The sequence below is a fragment of the Acipenser ruthenus genome, chromosome 1, assembly GCF_902713425.1.
Source record: "Acipenser ruthenus chromosome 1, fAciRut3.2 maternal haplotype, whole genome shotgun sequence".
NCBI lineage: Eukaryota > Metazoa > Chordata > Actinopteri > Acipenseriformes > Acipenseridae > Acipenser > Acipenser ruthenus.
The window spans coordinates 98,089,211-98,111,713 of NC_081189.1; the positions used below are offsets into that span (position 1 = coordinate 98,089,211).

Consider the following 22,503-nt stretch of genomic DNA (forward strand, 5'->3'; position numbering starts at 1 on the left):
GCAAAAAAAATAAAAAATCCCTATTATTTTAGATTCCTTTGGAAAATGGGGGGAAGAAATGGTAACACTTTCATGGGGCTATTCACTTGCACTACATATCTCCACCAAGATAATTCAAATATGGCTAAGATCTAACAGTGCACAGTTTCTTAAGGGTATTTACATCTGTAAAAACATGTACCATTTAAAGGATTGCACTTTCTCCTTCCCCTAACCATATAAACAAATGCCCTTCAAACTCATGGCTGCTTTCTTCTGGTAAATGTTTTACAAGACATAAACCAATTCCCAGTCCCACCCTCAGAGCAAACACAAGGTGCACACAGACACACATGGTACACCGGTATACCGTGACCTGAAAAGTCAGTGTAAAGATACCAACTTTATTCAACAAATCTAGCTTGTTACACACCTGATGATCTAAAAATGCATATGATTTTGAATGTCAAAAAAGGGACGAAGTTACACTACTTTAAAAATCTTAAGTGTGTTTTTTTATATTTTACTGAACATAAAAAACACATCTTCTAAATCAGATTAAAAGATGAGGTTATAATTTGAGTTTATAAACAGATGCCTCCTGGAATTATATTAAGTGATAATAATGAAACTCATTGTAACGTTTCTTTCTTTATATTGCATGCATTTTGAAATGATATCATAAAAAACGTACAAAATCTGCAAGACTTCCAAACTCATCTTATATTGTCTTTAAATTCAAGATGGCGATGTCCATATCTCTAACAGGACTTGTATTTTAAAAACTTCTTTAAATTGAAATAAAACACAGTATTTATTAGAGAGCAGATGCATGTTTAGCAAGTAATGTACCAATGATCTTCAGAGTCTATTGCTGAATGCCAAGAATAAACATGCATACAGTCTTCCACGTTTAAAACTTAAAGATGTCATCAAGAGCGACTGGCATTTCATCCATCTCAATGACTTCATCAAACCTTTCCTGTGCAGTATGTTTATTCTATCATTTTTGTTAGCATTAACCAGTGAAATCATATGAAGATATATACTATGTACTGTACATCCAGTATACAACAGAGAGGCAGCATAAATATTACCCCATGTTCATTTCTATGTCTACCCCTATCCAATCATCAATCCTAAGAAACAACTGAAATTGGAAAATGTGCCTGTGCTGACAGGGCTGTGATCTGCTGGGAAATCTCCACTTACTGTTTCACCTTCCTCTCAGTCTCTACAACCAACCACAAGTTCCAGGGTGTTACGGTACTAACCTGTTTACACAGTGTGAAGGGGGTGGTGCTCTTTCCTTGTGACAATCCCCTTACCTCATATCTGTGAGGGGGCTAAGACAAACAAAAACAGGCCAGGCTTCAGACTCTTAATAGGAAAGCAGTGAAAATCTTCTAGTTAAGTATTGAGCATTGTATTCCAATTACCTTATACATTTCCCCCTTACAAAGAGGCCCAGGGGTGGGGTTTCAGAAAATATTAGTGACCCCAAACAGTCCCAGGGGAAACCCACTGTGATCGAGCCAATGAATGAATACAACCATACAGGTAAACATTTAGAAACTTAGGAAAAGGCATCCGTCAATACTCTAAGTACTTTAAAGCAACCGAACAAGGCCCAATAATTAACTTTTACTTGCTGCTTTCTTGCTTTCTCTTCTCCCTAATTATTTCTGTGCTGTAACAAGAGCCATGTGAAAGTGAAAGAGAAGGTAGAGGAATGCGGCTTTTTATATGAAATCAATACTTTTAACTGTTGGGTGGCGACTACTTCGTAAATTAATAAAAAACAGATTTCCCTGTTAAGAATAGACAAGTGTAATCAACCACAAATATGTAAAAACAAAATACAAAAATTAAATCAGTTCTGCTCACTGCAACATCTTTAACCAAACCTTTCTGTTAGCTTTGTGTCTCACAATAGCAGTAGTTTTTAGACTATTTAAGGTAAAATATGCTAAATATTGATTTGATAGTATAAAAACATGTGTACATGGTAATCTACAAGTAAAATTTTTGGAGTGGGCAGCAGTGTGGAGTAGTGGAGTAGTGGTTAGGGCAGTGTGGAGTAGTGGTTAGGGCTCTGGACTCTTGACCGGAGGGTCGTGGGTTCAATCCCAGGTTGGGGGACACTGCTGCTGTACCCTTGAGCAAGGTACTTTACCTAGATTGCTCCAGTAAAAACCCAAGTGTATAAATGGGTAATTGTATGTAAAAATAATGTGATATCTTGTAACAATTGTAAGTCGTCCTGGATAAGGGTGTCTGCTAAGAAATAAATAAATAAATAATAATAATAATAATAATAATAATAATAATAAGAATAATAAAATGTAGCTTTACCTTAAAAATGCTCAATTGACACCAGGGGAAAACCTTATTCCTCTAGAATAATGTCTGTTTGCGATTTGAAATGCTCAATGTGAATGTCAGCACATTGTGAATTCATCAGAAGTCAAATGGTCCAGGCGCATCCACGATTCCCAGAGAATTTATGCAAAAACCCAATCCTAACCTTAAATCACTATCAGATTGCTAAATTGTGATCTGGTCCCCCAGTGGGGCATATCATTCTCTGTACAACAGATACTATTCAGTGTTGAGGTGTCCGGAACATTATGTAGCAGGAAAAGATCAACATGCCTCCTCCATTAAGCCAATACAAAATCCTGGATCCAGTCTGGCTAGTCTTCTTCTGGCCTTGTCAAAGGCAAATGGAGCTCTCCCAAGCCAAGGTGTCCCAAGCCAAGGTGAGTAATTCAGTGCAAACTGGATTTAAACCTGAACACGCTGTGCTGCTGTATTTGGTGAAACACTGTGGACCTTAAAATAATGGAATTCAGAGATTGCTGTTGTACTAAATGGGTGGAAATAAAATAAAATAAAATATTGGTGTTGGTGTAAGTACCATAGCAGGAAAAGGGACTAAAAGAGGTTATTTATACTGGTACATACTGGATACTGTTTATAAATTACTGAAAACAAAACAAACAAAACAGAACTCTCTTGCATCGGTATTCACTGAAGCAGAAAAGCAATGTAGAGGAAGGCACACTGTAATGAACTGTAGATTTCAATAACAACCTACAGTAATTTGCTGTTTGGGATGTAGTGTACTGTAATAATAATTTCATACTATCTTCATATCAATTTGCCATTTCAGACTGATGAATAGGCATCTGGCTTCTCGGTTTATTAATAATCATTATTGCTGTACAGTAAATAAAAGAGTTCCAAATGTTTGCCAATTGTACAGTACAGTGAAATACAACAATATAGATGATAGATGTTGGGGGATTTCCATAAGATTGTCCATTAAACACATGTATTCATCTTTATTAGCAAAAATAGTTATGAAACTGCAATGGAAATAAAAGGAACCATAGTTTGATTTTTGTCTCAATCAGCAAGTTTAAGTTTCTATATAATGCAGTGTGGTGGGATTTTGTTTAAAGTGAACACTAGTTCAGTACTCTGCATATTATCTCTTTACTTTTAAATGCAGGGGTCAATGTTATAGTCAATGTTAGGCATTTCTCCATTTGTGAACATACACACACATTCACTCTTTTACTATCTGAGCCAGTGGAAAATATTAACAGTGCAAAAACAGTGTTACACTTATCTTAAACACATACATTTAAATGACTGAAAAAAGTTTTGGCTGCAGTTCAAGCGCTAGAGTTTCACTACACATTACACACAGTACGAATGTGTGTTGAGACTTAGCCACCTGACATTCAGTCCTGGGACTTTCTCAAGCTCAGAATCTGGAACTGATTTTAAACTCAATCTCCTTACGATTGAAAAGGCATGAACGGTTAATAAATGATGACTCTACAATACTCTGCCCCCTATCTCGGATATCTTATATAAAGGGTTGTAACTGTGTATTCTTTTTGAGACTTCATAGAGGGGTTCTATTTTAAGTCCTGTCCCACTGGTATACAGGCTAACCTCCACACTGGTTCTAATTTTGTGAGAGATTCACATGTTTTTGTTTCTCTCACACCCATAGTACCTTAACATTTTTTATGACACCTACAACCCCAACCTACAATTACACCTATCACAAAACCATATATTTAACTGCATTATAACAAAAAGCCAAATTTCCGCTTGGACCTTTGTACTGAAATCCTGTTTTTTTGTCTCTGTTTGTCACACACACCACTGTTCACTGTGTACAACAGTGGAGGGTGTGGTAGGGAGGATTTACAGAAGGTAAAATGCATGCTTCTTAAGACTCAGCATTGAAACTGGAATCCTAGTACAAATGAATAACCAGATTGAATACCAGATTGAAATATTTAAAAATGTAAAATCGGTACTATTAATTAAAGCTGAAGTGTCCTATAATCATGTAACATTTTCAGTAATATGTATTCTGTGATTTCTAATACAGGATTGCACATTTTAGCCTACTATGCTCTTCATATTATCAAAGACCTTGAAAGTCCATTTGGTTCAAATTCCCCTAAGGTACTGTAGTAGTGTCAACTTCTGACTTGATGAGGCATTACTGCATTAATCAATTTTGTACAATGAATGGCCAACATAATTTGAAATTCATCAGAATGACAAGGCAATATTCATGACGGAACCAAATAAAAATGTGGTTTCGGGTTCAACCCTTGCCACACACTTTAATAAGCTTTTAATAGCCAGACAATGGGTGTAAAACCTTACCTGAAGATTTTTGCCGTATGGCATTGTGGTTATTATTGACCATTGCTTGGCTACAGCTACAACATTACAAAACATTTTTTTTTTTTTATCAGTTTATGATCATGTGCTCCTTTGCTTGTCTTAGTTGCACAATTCACTGCACCCAAGAGTTCGAAGTCGTAAAGGTTTTGCTCACCTCTCAATATTCAAAGTCCGTTTGTACTCAGCATTTCCTCAAATCAGCACTGTTGTAAATACCAGGTTAGAAAATGTAAAAGACAGGTCTGAAGCGAGTAATAAATTAGGCTTAATCTTTAGCGTTTTATCTCAATTTTTATGCCTTGATGACAACAACTAAACAAATCTCACAACATGTCATGTAAAAACTTTCACACAATCACACACTTTCAGATGAATAGATTCCTGCTTTGTGCTATTGTCAAAAAACTATTTTTTGGAAAATGAAAACAGATGTGCTAAAAAAAAAGAAGTCTGATAACCCTAAAACATTTTAATTTTCTAAAATAAATATTTTTGCTTGGTATTATGAAGAAAAAAATCAAGTTGCTGTTAAAGGGAAGTAATTATTTGTCATGTTTTAGAAAATGGTGGCAGTTGATCTTAGTAGTTTTTCATAAGATACAGTATATTGTAATTAAACACTTTAGCTGCATGTAAAATATTATTCAAAGTCTAGTGGAATTATATATAACGCCTTTGTAAGCTGAGCCTCTGATATCAGTAATGACTGAAATTTAAGCAAATCATTTTGAGCTGAAAGACAAACCGTACTATCAGTTTTGCTTTCATTACTGGCCGCAGCTAAACTAGACCACATTGGAAGTATATACAGGTAGATTCAATCCTTTGGTGTATCAGCTGCACTTGTAACAGGCAGTGTTAAGTGATACACTGCTATAATAAGGGTTCTGACCCCAGCTGGTGAAATTCGGATATATAATGCCCAGGTGAAAATAAACCACAATTATAATTCTTTAGAATTAAGCTTTTTAAAACCCTACAATGAGTTGACAGATTTAACCTTTGCACTATTTCAAGCTGGAAAATAATGTGGAGCTCAATGAGCCATATATGGTTTAAGAGCCGTGACAGCCATGCTTCACACTGACATTTACTTTTAGTCTGTGTCTTTCACACCATGCCTCTCAATTCACAGATTTCTAAACAGAAATATATCAAAATAGCTTAGTATATTGAAAGAGAAATCTATGCTGTGCCTAAACTTTATATTTGTTTAATTAGTTTTTTCCACTTATTTTATTACACAAAAGATCAGGAGGATATATATGTGAAACATACACAAATACAAATGCATATTTACATATTGAAATGATATATAAAGGCTATGAACAAATATCTACGTGGACACAAAACCTGATATACAAGCATAAAAAAAACAGCCCTAGTTCCTTAATTGCTAAAAGGTCGCACAGAGAAGTGAACTGAAACTGTCATTTGAGCTGGCTTCTCCAGCCACAGAGCAATTTGTCATCCATCTGCTGACAACAGCTACACTTGATACAATGTTATCTACTGATAGAAGGCGTTCCCCATCATTTTAATAGAATCTGGGGCATTCTTTTTCCCCCCCAGTTAATTAAGACATATAAAACCGTTTGGCTTCTTGTAAAGTTTCCAGGCACTGAGTCTTTATTACAGTTAGTACTAAACGAGTTTCAGTTCAGTGAAAGCCATGTCTAACTTGCAGTTCGATAGCAGGTGTCTAGTAACCTGAAAACCTCCTGATTACAGGGGCACTGTCACCTTTTCTGAGAGTTTCATGCCAACACTTGGAAGATGACCTAACAGTTTCCAACCCTCATCTCCCAGGTCTCTGAAAGGCTGAAGGAATGACAGAAGAGTCCATTATAAAAGAAGGAAAAAAGAACAAACATGTCTTATTCTTGCACGGGACTGCTTTACAGGAGATGGGCTTGTCCCATTAACATGCCAGTTAATTTCACCACTGTTTTAGATTAGGCTTGTCTTTCACTTTCTTTGCCTCCTTTCCTCTTCGACATTTGTCTCATTATGTTACAGATTTGGAAAAGAGTTTACTTCTTCAAGAGGCATCGAGACAAAGATTCTTATCATTATGTAACATGCAAGCACTTTATAGCCAATTTTGCTACAATATTAAATGCTTGTTAGGGTGGTTATCATATCAGCAGACTTTACAATGCTGATATTATTAAAACTAAAATCTTCCACCAGTAGTAAATTGGGTAACTGACATCCATTTCTTTATTGCATTAGCTGCTTAATAAAGGCACACTGTTTCTCAAAGATGAGTCAATATAACACAGAAAGCCACACAATTTGTATTTTAGAGAGGCAACACATAAACGCACACCATTATCTTAGCAAGCATATAAACGCCACCTAACTGTTGATTGTTGTCTTTAAAAATTTAAGCTATTGTGAGTCAAATAGTCAAGGTAAATATAGTTGACTAGTCACCATTTTAAAAATATATATGAATAAATCATATATTTGATAATGTCTGGTGTTTTATTTGTGAATCTACTGCTTTTTACGCATTGCTGTTTATGCACTAGATTTTAAAACTGCTTTGAATTTTTAAAAAGTATTTATAAATCTTCTAAAATGTGGTTTTGTATCACTTGCCAATCCAGTCCATCAAACAGCTGAAAATGTTTAAAATAATGACATTGCTAATTCGCTACTAGTATACACTTAAATAAACTAAAACATTACAAGTGTGTAGTTTTGCTGGTAGTAAAATGCTGTGCTGCTGCTGCTGCTGCTGCTGCTTCTTTGAATTAGTCAATCACGAGTTTCTGAGGTCAACTGTCGCTTTTCTAGTCAATTAGTCGACTATTCATTGCTACCCCTATTTGCTTCTGTGCGTGGTAGTGACTTGTCCTTAACAGACTTTCTCCAGTGAGTAAAACCATAGGTGTAATTTACACGGGGGACGTGTCCCCCTCACTTTTTCAATGCTGGGGACATGCCCCCCTCGATAATTTATTGGTATAATCACTAGTCAGTATAGAAGTCAATGGGAAGAAAAATGGGATCGGATCCGGGATCACTGGAGCCGGAACATGAGATGGTGTTTTATTACGAGAATGTGGTTCAGGCTCCACTGATCCGTAACGTTGATCCGATCCTGGAGCTGCACACACCTTAACTACGGAAACTGACCAATGAGAAGTGAATATACATGGTGTGTAGTTTAAAGGCCCCGGCTGGCAAATTTGAGAGAGCCTGAGATAAACAGTAATGTTGGGGAGAAATGGCAAAAGGATGGACATAGAGGAGGATGCACTACATTGCTGTATCCAAAGCACAGGAAAATGGTTTAAGTTTGTAATTCACCATAGCTTGTGTTATTTACTTATGTTATTACACTGAAGTTTCTGTCTACTTACACTTTAACTTTCCATTTTATATTGAAACAGTAAACTTAAAACAGCAAAATTACCTTTGTGCCTTGAGCTAATAAATATAGACATCAATAAAAACTAAATACATACTAATAACTTTTTACACAATTGGTCACATTTTACTAAACATTTTTTAACTAATAAATAAACAATTACCATAACAAAACATTATTGTATTCATAGTAAAGCTGAGTTCTTACCTGTAAACAAGAACATGTTTAAAGTTTGAAACTGTCTGGAAACACCCTTTCCTTATACCAATACAGTATTAGCATCATTTAAATAGCAAAACTGTATTTATCTTAAGTATTTCAATTGTGGGGAAACCTCAACATTTCTAGAAATATATTTCAAGGGCAATTCTCATCCCTCTCATTAAACCTGCATTATGCCACACTCGCTCTAGCGCTCAATGCTGCTTCAGGGGCTGGTTTTAAGGGATCTGATCCTGGATCAAGGCTCCGATTTGAGCGGAGCTTCAGCGCTCTTCAAAGACTAAAGTCTTGGCTTCGTAATTCCATGACTCAGAAGCAACTGAATAGTATAGCTATTTGCCACACTCATCACTCATGACAACATTGTGCCAACAATATATTGTTTTGAATGATTTGTTGCAGGAATGTCTTTGGATCTTTTGATTAGACATACAAGGGATGCAATGTTTTTTTATGCTTGTTTGCAACATATTTTATTATTTCAGAATAATCTTCATGCATGCCCCAGCTACAGAAACTGCAATCCCCCCCCCCCCAACACACACTTTTGAAACCAAAGTTACGCCACTGAGATTTCTCAGAAACATGTTTCGCCTCCATGCTTCATGTAGAGCTAGATCTTTATTAGGTATCCACACTTTTACAGGACTTTACTATCTTGGCTAGCCACACTTCTTCGACCTCTCTCTGAAAAAATAAGGAACCTGGATTGCTGGTGTGAACTCCCAATTGCGGACCCTGGGATAGCACTGCACAAAGAATTTGACTAAAACCAAGCTACACATCTGACTTAGCTTTAAGAAAACCCCTAGTCTCTGTTTCTTTTAGTATTATTACATACAGTATCCTACCATTGGGTGTTTTATAGTTATGATAAGAGACACAGAACAAAGTCCTGTTCGGACCTGCATGACACAATACACACTCTGCTTCCCTATCAGCTGAAAGGACTGGTCGAGTAAACACAGGTCACTTTCCTTTCATTGAAAGTAATATGGTATTTTTAATAAAGTCATTGCATGGGCAAAACACCAAAACAGTACTGTTAAGATAGCAACTGATAAACTAATATTAACAAGATTTGCACAATCATTTGCACAATCAGCTTTTACGTGCTGATTGGGAACAGGAACTGCCCTTGACGAATAGCACTGAAGGATAGATAATAAAGCCACCTTTTAAAAGCAGTTTAATTTTGTCTACACTATGTACAGAAAATAGATCCAACTAACTAACTAAAAATATACATTATGGCCGACAAAAAGCTATTTTATTCAAACACACTAGAAGAGCATGTGGAAAAAATAAGACAACCACATCTTTCAATAAGGAAACCATGAAATGCATCTCTTCAGTAAAAAGAAGGAACAAAGAACAACATCTAGCTAGTGCTGAAACTGAACTGATAAAAGACTGTAAATAAAAGCAAAAATGTGACTACTTTTTTAATATAAAAGTGTAAGATTGTATTCTGCCTCTGCATATCAGGGAGACCTGGGTAACTGTCAGGTATACAAAACTTGGATCAAACGATAAAGTAATATAATTCAAGGTCTCTTAAAAACTGTTAGGTCTGGTCACTTAACACAAACTAGCACTAATAACCACTTCACCAATCACTAACAGTCAAGTGAAATTATTCAAATTTGTGAAATCTGTAGAGTCATAATTCTTCTTATCAACTTATCAAGGCTTTTGCCTGCAAACGATGCATACCTTTTGCTTCTGCCACCATTCAATGAAGTGATAATTTTGCTCCAGCTAATTCATACATTACAGTATTATTCACGTGACTGGACTAATTAAAACGTTTAGGTCAAAAGTGCCTGTCTGTAAAAACCTTGACGGCTACGAGGATTAGTAGTTTCCACAACAGTGAAAGAATGTATAGCTAATGAGTATAGCTGCTGAGAACAAAACTGAATGTATCCCACACCGGGGGGGCACTGGCAGACTTCCTTGACCCACAAGGAAAAAGAGCACAAGTCTGGAAAAGCTGAAAAATACATTATTAAAATACAATGAAGACGTTGGGGACTGAAAGCTAGTGCTAAGTAACTGCAACTAAAGAAAAACAAATGACTGATTACAATATTTTTTGATGTTCTTCAAAAACCTATAGTCCAACAATTTTCACTTCACTGATTCTCAGAAAACATTTCAGTGCTTCGGTTTTTGACATTCTTTACATTTGAATCCAGGGCTTTAAGCACATACCCACTAAGGATCAAATCAAATGTTAGCCTTTAGGCGTAATTCGGGGGATGCCGTAGAGGGCGCTCTCCCGCTTTGCGCTCCTTTTTTCTTCTTATCCTATTTCCTTTTCTTTAGCCTGTCTTACCTTCCCTCCGTGGCATCCTGCCCGGTAGCGTCCGTGATCTCTTCCGGGTGGAAGCTGATCCCAGTTCAGCCTCATTTAGTATTTCCAGCCAATCGCACAATGCAGCGCTCGCCACGTCAATTATTAGGGCATGGCCAGCACTGCTCCACCTATGTGTTATTGGCTGCCCCTCCTGTCTATCTCGCTCTCTTTTTCTACTTTAACCCAGCACTATTTCCGCTTCCTTGTCTGTGTTTGTTTTTTGTTCCTCCTCCTCCCCACCTCTGCTCCTTTCCATATCACACTGTCCGCACAGGGCTCCCTCAGGGGGGGAAGTGAGTCTCACTCCCGGGTCGGCCTCTCGTCTCAACCACTGCCGCCCGGCTGTTCCTCGCTGGCCTGAGGGGACCCCCGGGCACATCCTATTCTTCTGCTGCTTATGCGCTAAGCCTTCCAGGCCTCAACCTTGCTGTCCCATCTCCTCTCTTCTATTTCAGGTCCAGGACCATTTCAGCCCCCACATGCAGTAGGCCGTGCCTCCACCTGCCGAGCGGGCCCCGACCGGGGGGGGGGGGTTCTCTGTTTTCGTCTCTCCTAAACGGACCCGAGACACTTTTTCCTAAGCTCTCCACGCCGCCCAGCTGCCAGCTTAGCTGCCTGAGGATGCTGCACTGAGTTGCGAAGGATCTGTCCTTTTGTCCTGTTCGTCCCCTTCCTGTCTCTTGCTCCACTAAACGCCCAGCAGCCAGAGGATGCTGCCTGACCCGTCGGGAGCGAGAGTCAGTTTGTTGTATGTTATATGTCTAAACTTTGCTCTCTCTCTCACTTTTACGTCACCCAGCAGTCGGAGGATGCTGTCTGACCCGGCGGAAAGTGTTTATATCTAATCCTTTGCTCTTCTCATGTCTCCCTCTCTACGTCGCCCAGCAGCCAGAGGATGCTGCCTGACCCGACGAGAAGGGAAAACTCTTCGTCCCCCCTATCTCGTCCTGCTATCAGTATCTAACCTCAATGTTACTAAGCACCATTCCCAAACTCCAGCCCTCAATCTCGCCATCCCTCAAACTCGTCTCACTCTTAAACTCTCAAATGTCTCACCCCTCTCAAGCCTCCTAAGCAACCGGAGAAATCCTCTCATCTGGTCTCATTCTTAATATCTCACTCCCAATTTCGCCTCCTCTCAAGCCCTCGTAGGCAACCAGTGAATTGTAAGTGCAGGAACATTTGAATTAATTAAATCAATAAAACATTTAAAAAACCCTGTTTTGTTTTACAAATGAATGATGATATTAATTTATAAATATTCCTATTTCATTCACCCTTACAATTAGACTCAATTCACATGTAACATAAAAGTACTGTATGGTACCTATGAAAAATGTTTGTACCCTACCATAAGATGCTTACTTTCACTACAAAAAAAAAAAAAACCTTTCTGTCCTGATTCCACTTTTGCCCACTTCTAACAGCATTGGAATGGTGCAGTAAAATATTCAGTAAAAAAATGCATTACAAAACTCTACAATATAGTAACAAAGCTATACCTCTTTATTTCAAGACTATGTTCATGAATTAAATAACTTTTTTTTTGCTCATGAAAGTGTTCTAAACCATTGTTGGCTTCTTTATCTACTATCCAGAAAAGTCAAAACAGACTTTGAAAAAAGTATTTAATAATTTGCGAGTTGAAGCTTTCTGAACACCTTCAAAAAGTTTACCATAACAAAATCATGTCAAAGTGTAATAAAGCATAGTGAAAGAATGGTATAAAACATAGGTAAGCGTTGTAACCCAGAGAGGTATGGTAAAGTATATTAGAAAAACATGGCAAACCTACATGTGCAAAGTTATCATTGTAAACTTTTATGAGGGAAAAGACTGATATCTTTTATTGGAACAAACACAATGTGGATTCCTGTGAAAAAAAAAGTTAAAATGTGGTGAGCTGTCTATTAAGAAACTACATTCTGTTGACAATGTACCCTGATGAAGAATCTTATAATTTTAAAATTCAATCATGTTTTTGGCCACCTGTTTCTAAGAGCAAGCCTCTGCTCTTAGTCCCCAATATGGATGAAATTCCCCTGTGTATTACGCATAGCAGAGTGGTGTGACAGGGATAAAGAGATTAGAACCAATTTCACCTAACTCCTTCAAAAACTGTAAGAAGAACATTGAATACACAGCTTTTAAATTTTGACAGTTCAAATATTTCATTGAAGAAAAAGGAAAAAATGCCTCCGATCGTCTCTAATGTTCTTTGCTGTCTCTAACTTTGCTGTCTCTTAGTCTGTCCCGATCCCACATAAGACTCTGATAGAAATGTACCATAACGTCTGCCGCATGTGACCCCAGCCTGTCAATAAATCACTTTCCTTGTTTTTTTTTTTTCAATAAGTGCTCCTTAAGTGTTCAAAGGTCAAGTTCAGTCTCACACGGGACAAGCATTGATATCAGTCATTTACTATAGTTTGAATGCTTTCATTCAAGGGAACTCTTTATTTAAAGACATTTTAATCTTGTTTGCTTAAATAAAACAAGCAGTGGCCCTTACCGAAGCCTATTCACTATTACCTATTACCAATTCACTTCAGTTTTGCAGCAGTTTAAAGCTATACCAATCATTGTGAATCTTAAAAATTATAAAGTTGTTACTTTTTACGTCACTGCTTTACGTAGTCTGTTGTATCTTTGCAATTAAGTTTTAAAATATGGATGAGTTATGGATCTGTAACAATTGACCATTCAGATGTGGAATTCACTAAGAATTTATTCAGACTGCTGGAAGACTACCCAACATTCGGTCAAGAGAATGTTTTTTCTATGAAACAAAAGAACAGATGAACTTTAACTTATTTATCTTTCTTTTTATTATTTTGATACATTGCAGTTCACAAGCATCAAGGTTTTATGCAAAGATGAAAGCCTGGTTCATTCATACCCTACATTCCTGTGTAATAAAGTAATAATCTGAAGTAATAAGGTCATCTGCAATGTAAAAGGAATTCAATAATGTTCCTCAGGAGAAAAAATGTAAAAAGTTTCGGCTGTGGCACTTTACAGCTTAATAAGGAAGGGTTATACCCCATAGAGTTCGCTGTGTGTCACTGAACCCTCCCCTGTCTTAGGTGTACAAAGACGCATTGTTTCGCATGGCTACTGAAAGATGTTGCTAATCTTTGCTAGTTTTAGGTGTATGTTCTTTCGGTGACTACATCAAGTGCGATTAAACCCATTAGAAAGCCATCCTTTCTCAGGGGGTGTCATTACCCCAGCTCCAGTGTAGATTGTTTCATCTTCTTATCAACATTTGCTGGCTGATTTCTCTGACGCTGTCAGTAACGACAGAGCTGAAACTGCAAACACTTTCTAACATAGTATTAATGAATGCAATTAATGGTTCTCAACTTTTACTTAAAAAAGAAACAATGTGATTCCAAAGCAAAAAAAGGCAGAAGGGAAGTGAAATCAAGCATTATAACAGCATTAGTAATCAGTCTGGTGTACAAGTGGGCCTTAAATACTCTCATTAAAGTGGATAGCCCTGGGGGCAGTTTTGAATTATAAACTTTTTCTTATGCTCAGAACCCTGTTTCCCTTAGCACCTCATATTTATGCCACATCTTTGTGTGTGCATGCTGTTAACAGTATTTACCTTGGGCTGCACTTATTTAGATCTCTGTCGGGAATCCTGGCAAATTGGTCTTTAGTCTCAGTGGATATAAACAATATTACAAAGTTATCTCTTTTAACAATAATACTGTACTGTCTAGGGGTCCCACTAAAAGAGGTACAGTGAGAGTCATTGGTCACAACCACCACCAGACCTAGAGGAATCAGATGTTAACAAGTACATTTGAATTACCCCTTTGATCAAGTGAAAGAGGTGGTAGTGTTGCTTTCATTCATTCACAGCACCCTTGTCCACAAGATGATTCACATGAATGGGTCATTGCTAGTATTTCTTGGAAATAATGACAATTAGACTATATTATAACAATATCTATAGTCTTTACAACAAAACCGCTCTTGGTCTTTGTTCCAACCCTGTTGTAAATTGTTTAATTGAACCGAATAAACCTCCATAAGCCAGTCCCTGAAGTATTTAATTATATAATTGTACCTGTTAAACCTGGAGTGGAATGGCCCTCCAGGACCGTGATTGGACACCCCTGAACCATACTAAGACATAGCAAAGACATACAGTACAGGATCTGTGTGGTCTTAGTGGAGCATTTATCCAACGCAGGAGGTAATCCTGCTTTATAATGGATCGCAGCGACAGCTAAGGATACCCAGGAGAGTGCACTTAATCAAAGACAAAGTCAATTATCTAGCATGAGTACTATTATTGATGTTATAAGCAGAAAAAAAATCCCCCAAAACAATGTGTTTTTACAGATCTATCAAGATTTTTTACAAATCTAAATAACTGAGATAATCTGTAAGGTTTAATTATTATTATTGCTTGTCTATCAACCAGACCCCAGCTAGTGAACGTTCCTTGGGCTGATACAAACATCCATACTTCACTGTATCAAAGTCTGAGGAACCACACTGGCACTCAGGTGAGTTCAGATTAGTTCAGATTAGACGCAGCTGCAGCACAAAGTTATTGATGGTCATTTTCTTATATTTTTAAACTTGTAAGTCTCCTACGTGAAACTAAAGGTTACCAGAGTTCCACTTTCTCTAATAGAGTCTGTTTCCATGACAATAGGATTAAATGTCATGTAATTATGTAATTTACAAAATCCTTAAGCTATTTATTTACATATTTGTATTAACCGAATAAAAGAATATCACTCTAAAAGAACAACTTAGAACTACAGAGTTCAATTTTAATGTCACCCAACAATTACACAACAAGACCTTTAAAACTCAATGTCGTTGCCATAGAAAACTGCCTTATAGAAATCCCAAGGACCAGAGGCCTGTAAAAAAATTAACTTCAACAATGATAAAGATAAGCCCTTCTACAGTGCAAAAAAAAAGACAGCAAAGCTCCTAATTACTTGTTACTCTCGGTGACACATCATTCTATCAAGTTCTGGTTTCCATTAGCTTACTTAATCTCTCATTGTGGCACACAGACAGTATATAAAAATTGAAAGCCCTGAAAAAAAAAAAAAAGATTTACATAAAAATAAACGCAGAAAAATGAAATGAATAAAAACCAAAAAACAGAAGCCCTAAATATAATGTAAAAAAAAAAAGTTGTTACTTATGTCTGCATGAAAGACAAAAGAAAATTAATTCTCAGTGCATTATATTTTGCTATTGAACTCTTTCATGGATTGATGTTGATGTTGTTCTGTGAAAATGTGTTACATTATAATAAAAATAATAAAAATAATAAACAATGCTTTTAAAAAGACCAAATTCCCATTTGGCTTTAAAAAAAAAAAATGTATAGATTCTATTGATTTTTTAACTATTACTATGCAGGACAGCCACTATAAGATCATTACCTTTATTGAAAATGTGCAGGGATGAATCTACCGATTAATCAACTAATGCTCATATATATATATATATATATATATATATATATATATATATAAACATATTGAATTACATACCATTTTGTCGTTTTGTAGTTTTCCATAGACTTTTACCATATGATTTTGTAGTTTCTTTGATTACATGATGTTAAATAAAATATCTAAATTATGTTCATACAGTTTTTTTTTTTAGTTTTTTTATTATTATATCTCAATTCTAAAATTCTAGGTGATGCAAAACTTTTGGCCATAGCTGTGCGTGTGTGTGTGTGTGTATGTGTGTGTGTATGTGTGTATATATATATATAACACTGGCTCCCTTGAGAAAGATATGTACAACATATCGAAACGTTGGGCAGCTGGCTCTTTGAGCTAAAATATAATCTGCATTGGTAATATAAATCCTTGTGTCAGTTCTTCTCCTCGATCTCCTGCTTTTCTAAAAACACAAGCTGGTATTTGCTGTAATTAAACAAAACCTGCTAACATTCCTGTATCAACACCAGTCTCTGCATAACACAAGTGCTGCCCTTTCACCTTTGAGATCTGGTACCTGCTGCCAACATAACCTAACTTACACTCTCCTAAATTATTATTAAAGGAGTACAACCAGCAAACCACTTACTGTGTGCTAAAAACAAGAGCATAAACTATTTTAACAAAGAATGACGTTCTTTAACTTGTTGTACTGTATTTACACAAAGAGAGCATTATTTAGGCATATAAACAATGAATAGAAATCCAAACCTCACTCCGGTAGTGCACTAAATCCTTTACTCTCCCTACTCTTGACTAAACCGTTTTGAGTACAGTAATTAGCCCTTTGGTTTAGCTGCTTTACAGGACCTTGAAGCACATTAAAGCTTGTACTTATTGCGACAGATTGTCTAACACATTCCTTTATAGATGTTCTGTGTATTTTGAGTGTTGGTTGCAAAAGAAAATCTGATTAGTTGCTATATACTGGATACATGATTGTGAATAGAAGTAGAAAAGTAGCAAGTTGTTGTTTTCAAAAAAAGAGTTACCCACCTGTTCATGACAGGCAAACCAAGAAATGTATTTGTCAACAAGTATGTAAATCATATTTTGTACTTCTGAGATTAAAGAATTTGTTGTCAGGTGCAGTCTGATGATTACTTGCCAAAAATTAACAAATGGTTGAACTGCAGGTAATTTGTATTTTACTGTCTTATCTGTTATACAGTAAATTACTCACTAATCACCCGGTCAGTTAAACTGATAAAAAATGTACCTAGAGCTGTTACTCTTTAAATATAGTAATTGCTTTGTAGTCATTCCTTAAACACACACGGAATACTGCATTTAAAAAAGATCAACAAGGTAAGACACTTATTAAAATAAAAAAATGAACTTACCATTAAGTTTCTGTACTCTGACGTGGATTCGCAGGGCTTCTGACACCATTTACTGAGCAAAGCTGAGGCTTTTGGGATCACACAATTGCATCTTCTTATTTTATCAAGGTTAAACTTGACAAGGAGTGTCCAGCAACTCCCTTAAATGCTATTTACAGCAGGAGACCTCACAAGACTTTTAGACACAGTCGCTTCTGGTTCTCGCACTCACCCAAGCAATGCAGAAAAAAAATGGCTTGGGGAAAAGCTGGTAATTGGTTTTAGTTGAGCTAAAATACCTGACTCTCACTGACATAAGCTGCACATTCCACTGTGCTGAAAATTTGTTTTTAAGGCACACTGGCAGAGAGGAGAGAAAACTAATAAGCTCGCCTTTTAAAACCTGATGTATTACTCTCCTCAAAATCTGAATGAAGTACACACATCTGCTTGGTCATAAGAAAGAAAAAGCAATAATGACAACGACAAACAAAACAAAAAACAAACAAACAAAAAAAAACCAGCCAGGTTAAAGTAACCCAAACTGTAATTGTAAATGTATGTGTGGGAAATCTTGTTTAGTCTCCTCTCTGTCCTTCTGCTTCCTTGTGTTTGCCTCACAAGGTTGTCTCTTTGTAAACTCCCTGCCCCTAAACTCACCAAACCAGAATTTTACTCCCAGCACCAGCAACTTCCCATAATTCTAAATTGAAATGTTATCCTGTTCGCTGAGGCTTGCCTGGCACTGGGCCAGTCCAGCATTCCTGTTGTTTAAAGACTGCATATACCTTTTTGCTGTAATACACAGAGATTAAAAAGGACAGGATGAAGGAAACACTGTATGCTGGAATGAATGAAAGAAAGAAAGAGAGAAAGCGAGAGAAAGGAAGAAAGAGAAATAATTCTTAATATTAGCTCATCTCAGCAGCACCTTTCTATAACAAAAGCACCTGCTTGCTTGAGGAGGAATCAATGACACATTCTTTTTTTACACAGAAGGAAGGCAAAATATTCCATTGAGTTACGAAAATAGCATGAATCACTGATATGATAGTACGGGCAGGTTCTGAAGTATCAGGTTAAACCTGGCACTGAACAGTTTCTAGATTAGGAAAGCAAGAAGAAAAAAGCACTGAAATCCTCTCTCACCTGAAGCAGAACAGGGGCTCGGCATGCAAAAGGTGGGTCGCTATTGGCAACACCTGACCTTTCTGGCTACGGCACTCATGACATGACATCAGCAGTGCGGCTAACCCAGGAGTACAAGATGGGTTTGAATTGCACTCTTAACCTCGTGTTTCAGCAGGATTCTGAAAAAAACACAGAAGTGACAAATCATTTTCTGTTTTAAACAAGAGCCCAGTGCTGCAATCTAAAAACGAAAACACAAGTTGTCTTTCATCTCTCCAGGACTCAATAACCCAACACAGACTTCCTAGAAACTGGCTTTAGCATTCCATTCATTACCTGATTGTCAAGCCCAGGGCATGTCAAATTTGTACAGTAAAAGCCAATAGACAGAAAGCTAAATCTAGCTATACTAGTTTTCATAGTAGTGTCCAAAACCCTTTGAAACAGGAAGCTGACTAATTCCTATTTGTGGTGTCATGCAACAGAAAATATGACTTTTCTTCTATATTTAACCCTTAAGACGGCTGATGTCAAGAGGCAATACAATTATGCCGTTGTAACAATAACTGTTGCTTCCAATACCAAATCGCGTACTTTATTATTGAACAACAGGGGGTTTGCAACTTAAAGGCCATTGCAGCAACTTCTGGTTTACCAGTGAAAAAAACTGGGAATTGCAACTCATTTTACTGTAAAGTGGAAAATTACTGGACATTCCTGAACCAGAAAAGCCAGCTCCTCCACCTCTTGGACTACCCTAGCCAGCTGAAAAACCTGAATGACCTGCTCTGTCCACCAGTCTAAAAGCAGTGTTTCAGTCCATTGCAAGCATTTCAATTAGGACAGTCAACTTTCCAATCCCTTTTCTGCGATCAACAATCAACAAGTCTGACTCATTTATTTATTTATTTATTTATATGTTGCTTACCTGCAAGTACGGTATCACCTAGTAGATTCAGTATTACCATGAGTAGGCAATTCTAGAGACAGACAGGTCATGCTGCTGCTCTTTGTAAAACTGAGAAGTGGTCTCTTGAAATAGTAGTGTTTTGGAAAATCAACTTTGCATTTCAAGAATGGTTGAAAAAATATTTTGGCATGCAATATTTGCTCTGGGATAACAGGAGAATGAAATGAACTACACACAGAGCGTAATGAAGTAAGTGCGGCCTAGTGCATCAGTAGATAACTCCAGTCTAGGAACTGCATTCATATAATCTATGTAGCCCCTGTGGGTTTTAACAGGGGCTTTTTACACACTATTTACAGTAAAGTTAAGGTGCAGAGGTCAAATGTTTAGTTTGCCAGCAAATCAGGAGAGTGATATAGGCTGGGGGAGGCGGGGTAAAAGTGAGGAAGGAGAGAGAAGCTAATGGCGGACGGTATGCTGGTGATAGCTACGCTTGTGGTATCCCAGAAATTTCCTTTATTATAGAAAGCGTATTGTTGTCTGCAAATATAACCTGCACGGTTATAAGCCAAAGCAATTGTAACTCACCTGTAGACGTGTGTTTCTCTGAACGAGAGACAAGAAAGCAAAAGACTCCTCTCTGTAGTAAACACGTTTATTTGTTGTGTGCCCTGTTTTGAAAGAACAAGAAAGAAAAAACTGCGCCACAAGTGTATTTTCAGTCAGCTTTCGGATAGTGCTTAGAGTGACCGGCAAGCTCTAAGTTCCTTCGAATTGAAGCTTTCACCCCATCAGAGGGAGGGATAGACAGGCTGCCGAGAGCCCTTTATTCCCCAGCGTTTCACTGCTCGTGGATCTGAACTCTGAAAAAAGACGCATATGTATGTAAACAACACTTGGATTTCTAAATGGGACACATCATTAATTTGCTGACTCAGGACGTGTGTGTTGCGATGAGGTTAATTCCTCCTGTCCCTGCCAAAAACACATGAGAATGTGGCTGCACGTGGTGGGTCACAAACCCACCACGTGTGCCCTGGACCCCCTCCCCACTCACCTCTTTCAAGCTGCTGCTCCTGCTCTACTTCCCTTCATCTCCTCCCTTCTCAACACATCTCTCCTTTCTGGTCTCTTTCCCTCTGCCTTCAAAAAAGCCTCTATCACTCCCCTCCTCAAAAAACCTACCCTCGACCCCACCTCCCTCCAGAGCTACCGTCCTGTCTCCCTCCTACCCTTCCTCTCCAAAACCCTCGAGCAGACTGTACACCGCCAGCTCTCTGCTTTCCTGTCCAACCACTCTCTGCTCGACCCTCTCCAATCTGGCTTCCGCTCTGCTCACTCCACTGAAACCGCCCTCCTGTCTGTCACCAACTCACTTAAGTCTGCCCAAGCTGCCTCTCTCTCCTCTGTCCTAATTCTCCTCGACCTCTCTGCTGCCTTTGACACTGTTGATCACTCTATTCTACTATCATCTCTTGCTGACCTGGGGATCTCTGGCACTGCTCTGGCCTGGTTCTCCTCCTACCTCTCCAACCGCACTTACCAGGTAACCTGGCGTGGAGAAACCTCCACACCTCACCCTCTCTTAACTGGAGTCCCCCAAGGGTCAGTCTTGGGTCCTCTCCTGTTCTCTCTCTACACCCGCTCCCTGGGCCCCCTCATCGCATCCTATGGTTTCTCATACCATTTCTATGCTGATGATGCTCAGATTTTCCTCTCCTTCCCCACCTCTGACTCCACCATCTCCTCCCGTATCTCTACCTGTCTGTCTGCTATTTCCTCCTGGATGCACTCGCATCACCTCAAACTCAACCTCTCTAAATCTGACCTCCTTTTCTTTCCCTCCTCCCCCTCCTCTGATCTCTCTATCTCTGTTCCTCTGGAATCTACCACACTCTCTCCCTCTTCCTCCGCTAAGAACCTTGGAGTCACCTTGGACCCCTGCCTCTCTTATTCCCAGCACATCTCCACTCTGGCACGCACTTGCCGATTCTTCCTGAGCAACATCAGAAGAATCCGACACTTCCTCACCAACTACCCCACCCAGGTCCTGGTCCAGGCCTTGGTACTCTCCTGCCTAGACTACTGCAACTCCCTCCTGGCTGGCCTCCCTGCGTCCACCACCCGTCTGCTCCAGCTCATCCAGAACTCCGCTGCCCGCCTGGTGTTCTCTCTGCCTCGCTTCTCCCATGCAACTCCACTACTCCGCTTACTCCACTGGCTCCCGATCACTGCTCGCATCCAGTTCAAGACTCTTGTACTAGCCTACAGATGCATTGACCAGACTGCACCCAGCTACCTCCAGACCCTCATCTCTCCCTACACCCCCACTCAACCTCTCCGCTCCGCCTGCACTAGAAGACTGGCTCTACCTCCTCTACGCTCCCCTGCCTCCAGAGCCCGCTCCTTCTCCACCCTCGCTCTGCATTGGTGTAATGACCTTCCTACAGATGTCAGGACTGCCCAGTCCCTGACCACATTCCTCCTTAAGACTCACCTCTTCAGACAGCACCTGTAGAACTCCTCTGTTATTCCCCTGGGACACTTTATCACCCTTCCTTAAACGCGCTTTACTTGCTCTATTCTGCCCCCTATTTTACTGCATTTAATCCTATACTTCAGAGTACTGTAATCTGCCAAGTGTTTAATCTGTAGTATTTTGTTTTTAATCATATCCTGATTTAACTATCACTGACACTGTTATCTGCTGTATTATTGAATTGTATTTTGTCACACTTGTACATGCTTGAACCAAAGTCATTGTATTATTACTTGTACTGTGATACTTGAAATGTATTTGCTTACGATTGTAAGTCGCCCTGGATAAGGGCGTCTGCTAATAAATAAATAAATAAATAAATAAATAAATAATAATAATAATAATAATAATATAAAAAGAGAGCTGAAAGCTCCATTTAGAGAGAGGACTACCAGGGAGCTGGAACCAGAGAGAAGGTACAGTGTTTTGGATTCAT

The 22,503-nt window shown here is 38.3% G+C and overlaps 1 protein-coding gene across 5 annotated transcripts in view; it reads right to left on the reverse strand.

Moving 5' to 3' along the window:
• Nucleotides 1–19,036, reverse strand: part of LOC117420402 (RNA-binding protein 47-like) — a 52,940-nt gene extending 33,904 nt beyond the window's left edge. The window contains exons 1-2 of one of the 5 annotated variants that reach the window (XM_059032640.1): nt 18,955–19,036; nt 18,637–18,797 (exon numbers count right to left, since the gene is read on the reverse strand). In XM_059032640.1, coding sequence (XP_058888623.1) covers nt 18,637–18,725 — 89 coding nt within the window. In that variant the 5' untranslated portion in view covers nt 18,726–18,797; nt 18,955–19,036. Of the gene's footprint in view, nt 1–1,253; nt 1,326–17,508; nt 18,196–18,636; nt 18,798–18,954 lie in introns of those variants that run through there. The other 4 variants (XM_059032637.1, XM_059032636.1, XM_059032638.1 and 1 more) reach the window with 4 other exon arrangements.
• Nucleotides 19,037–22,503: the final 3,467 nt, after the last annotated feature.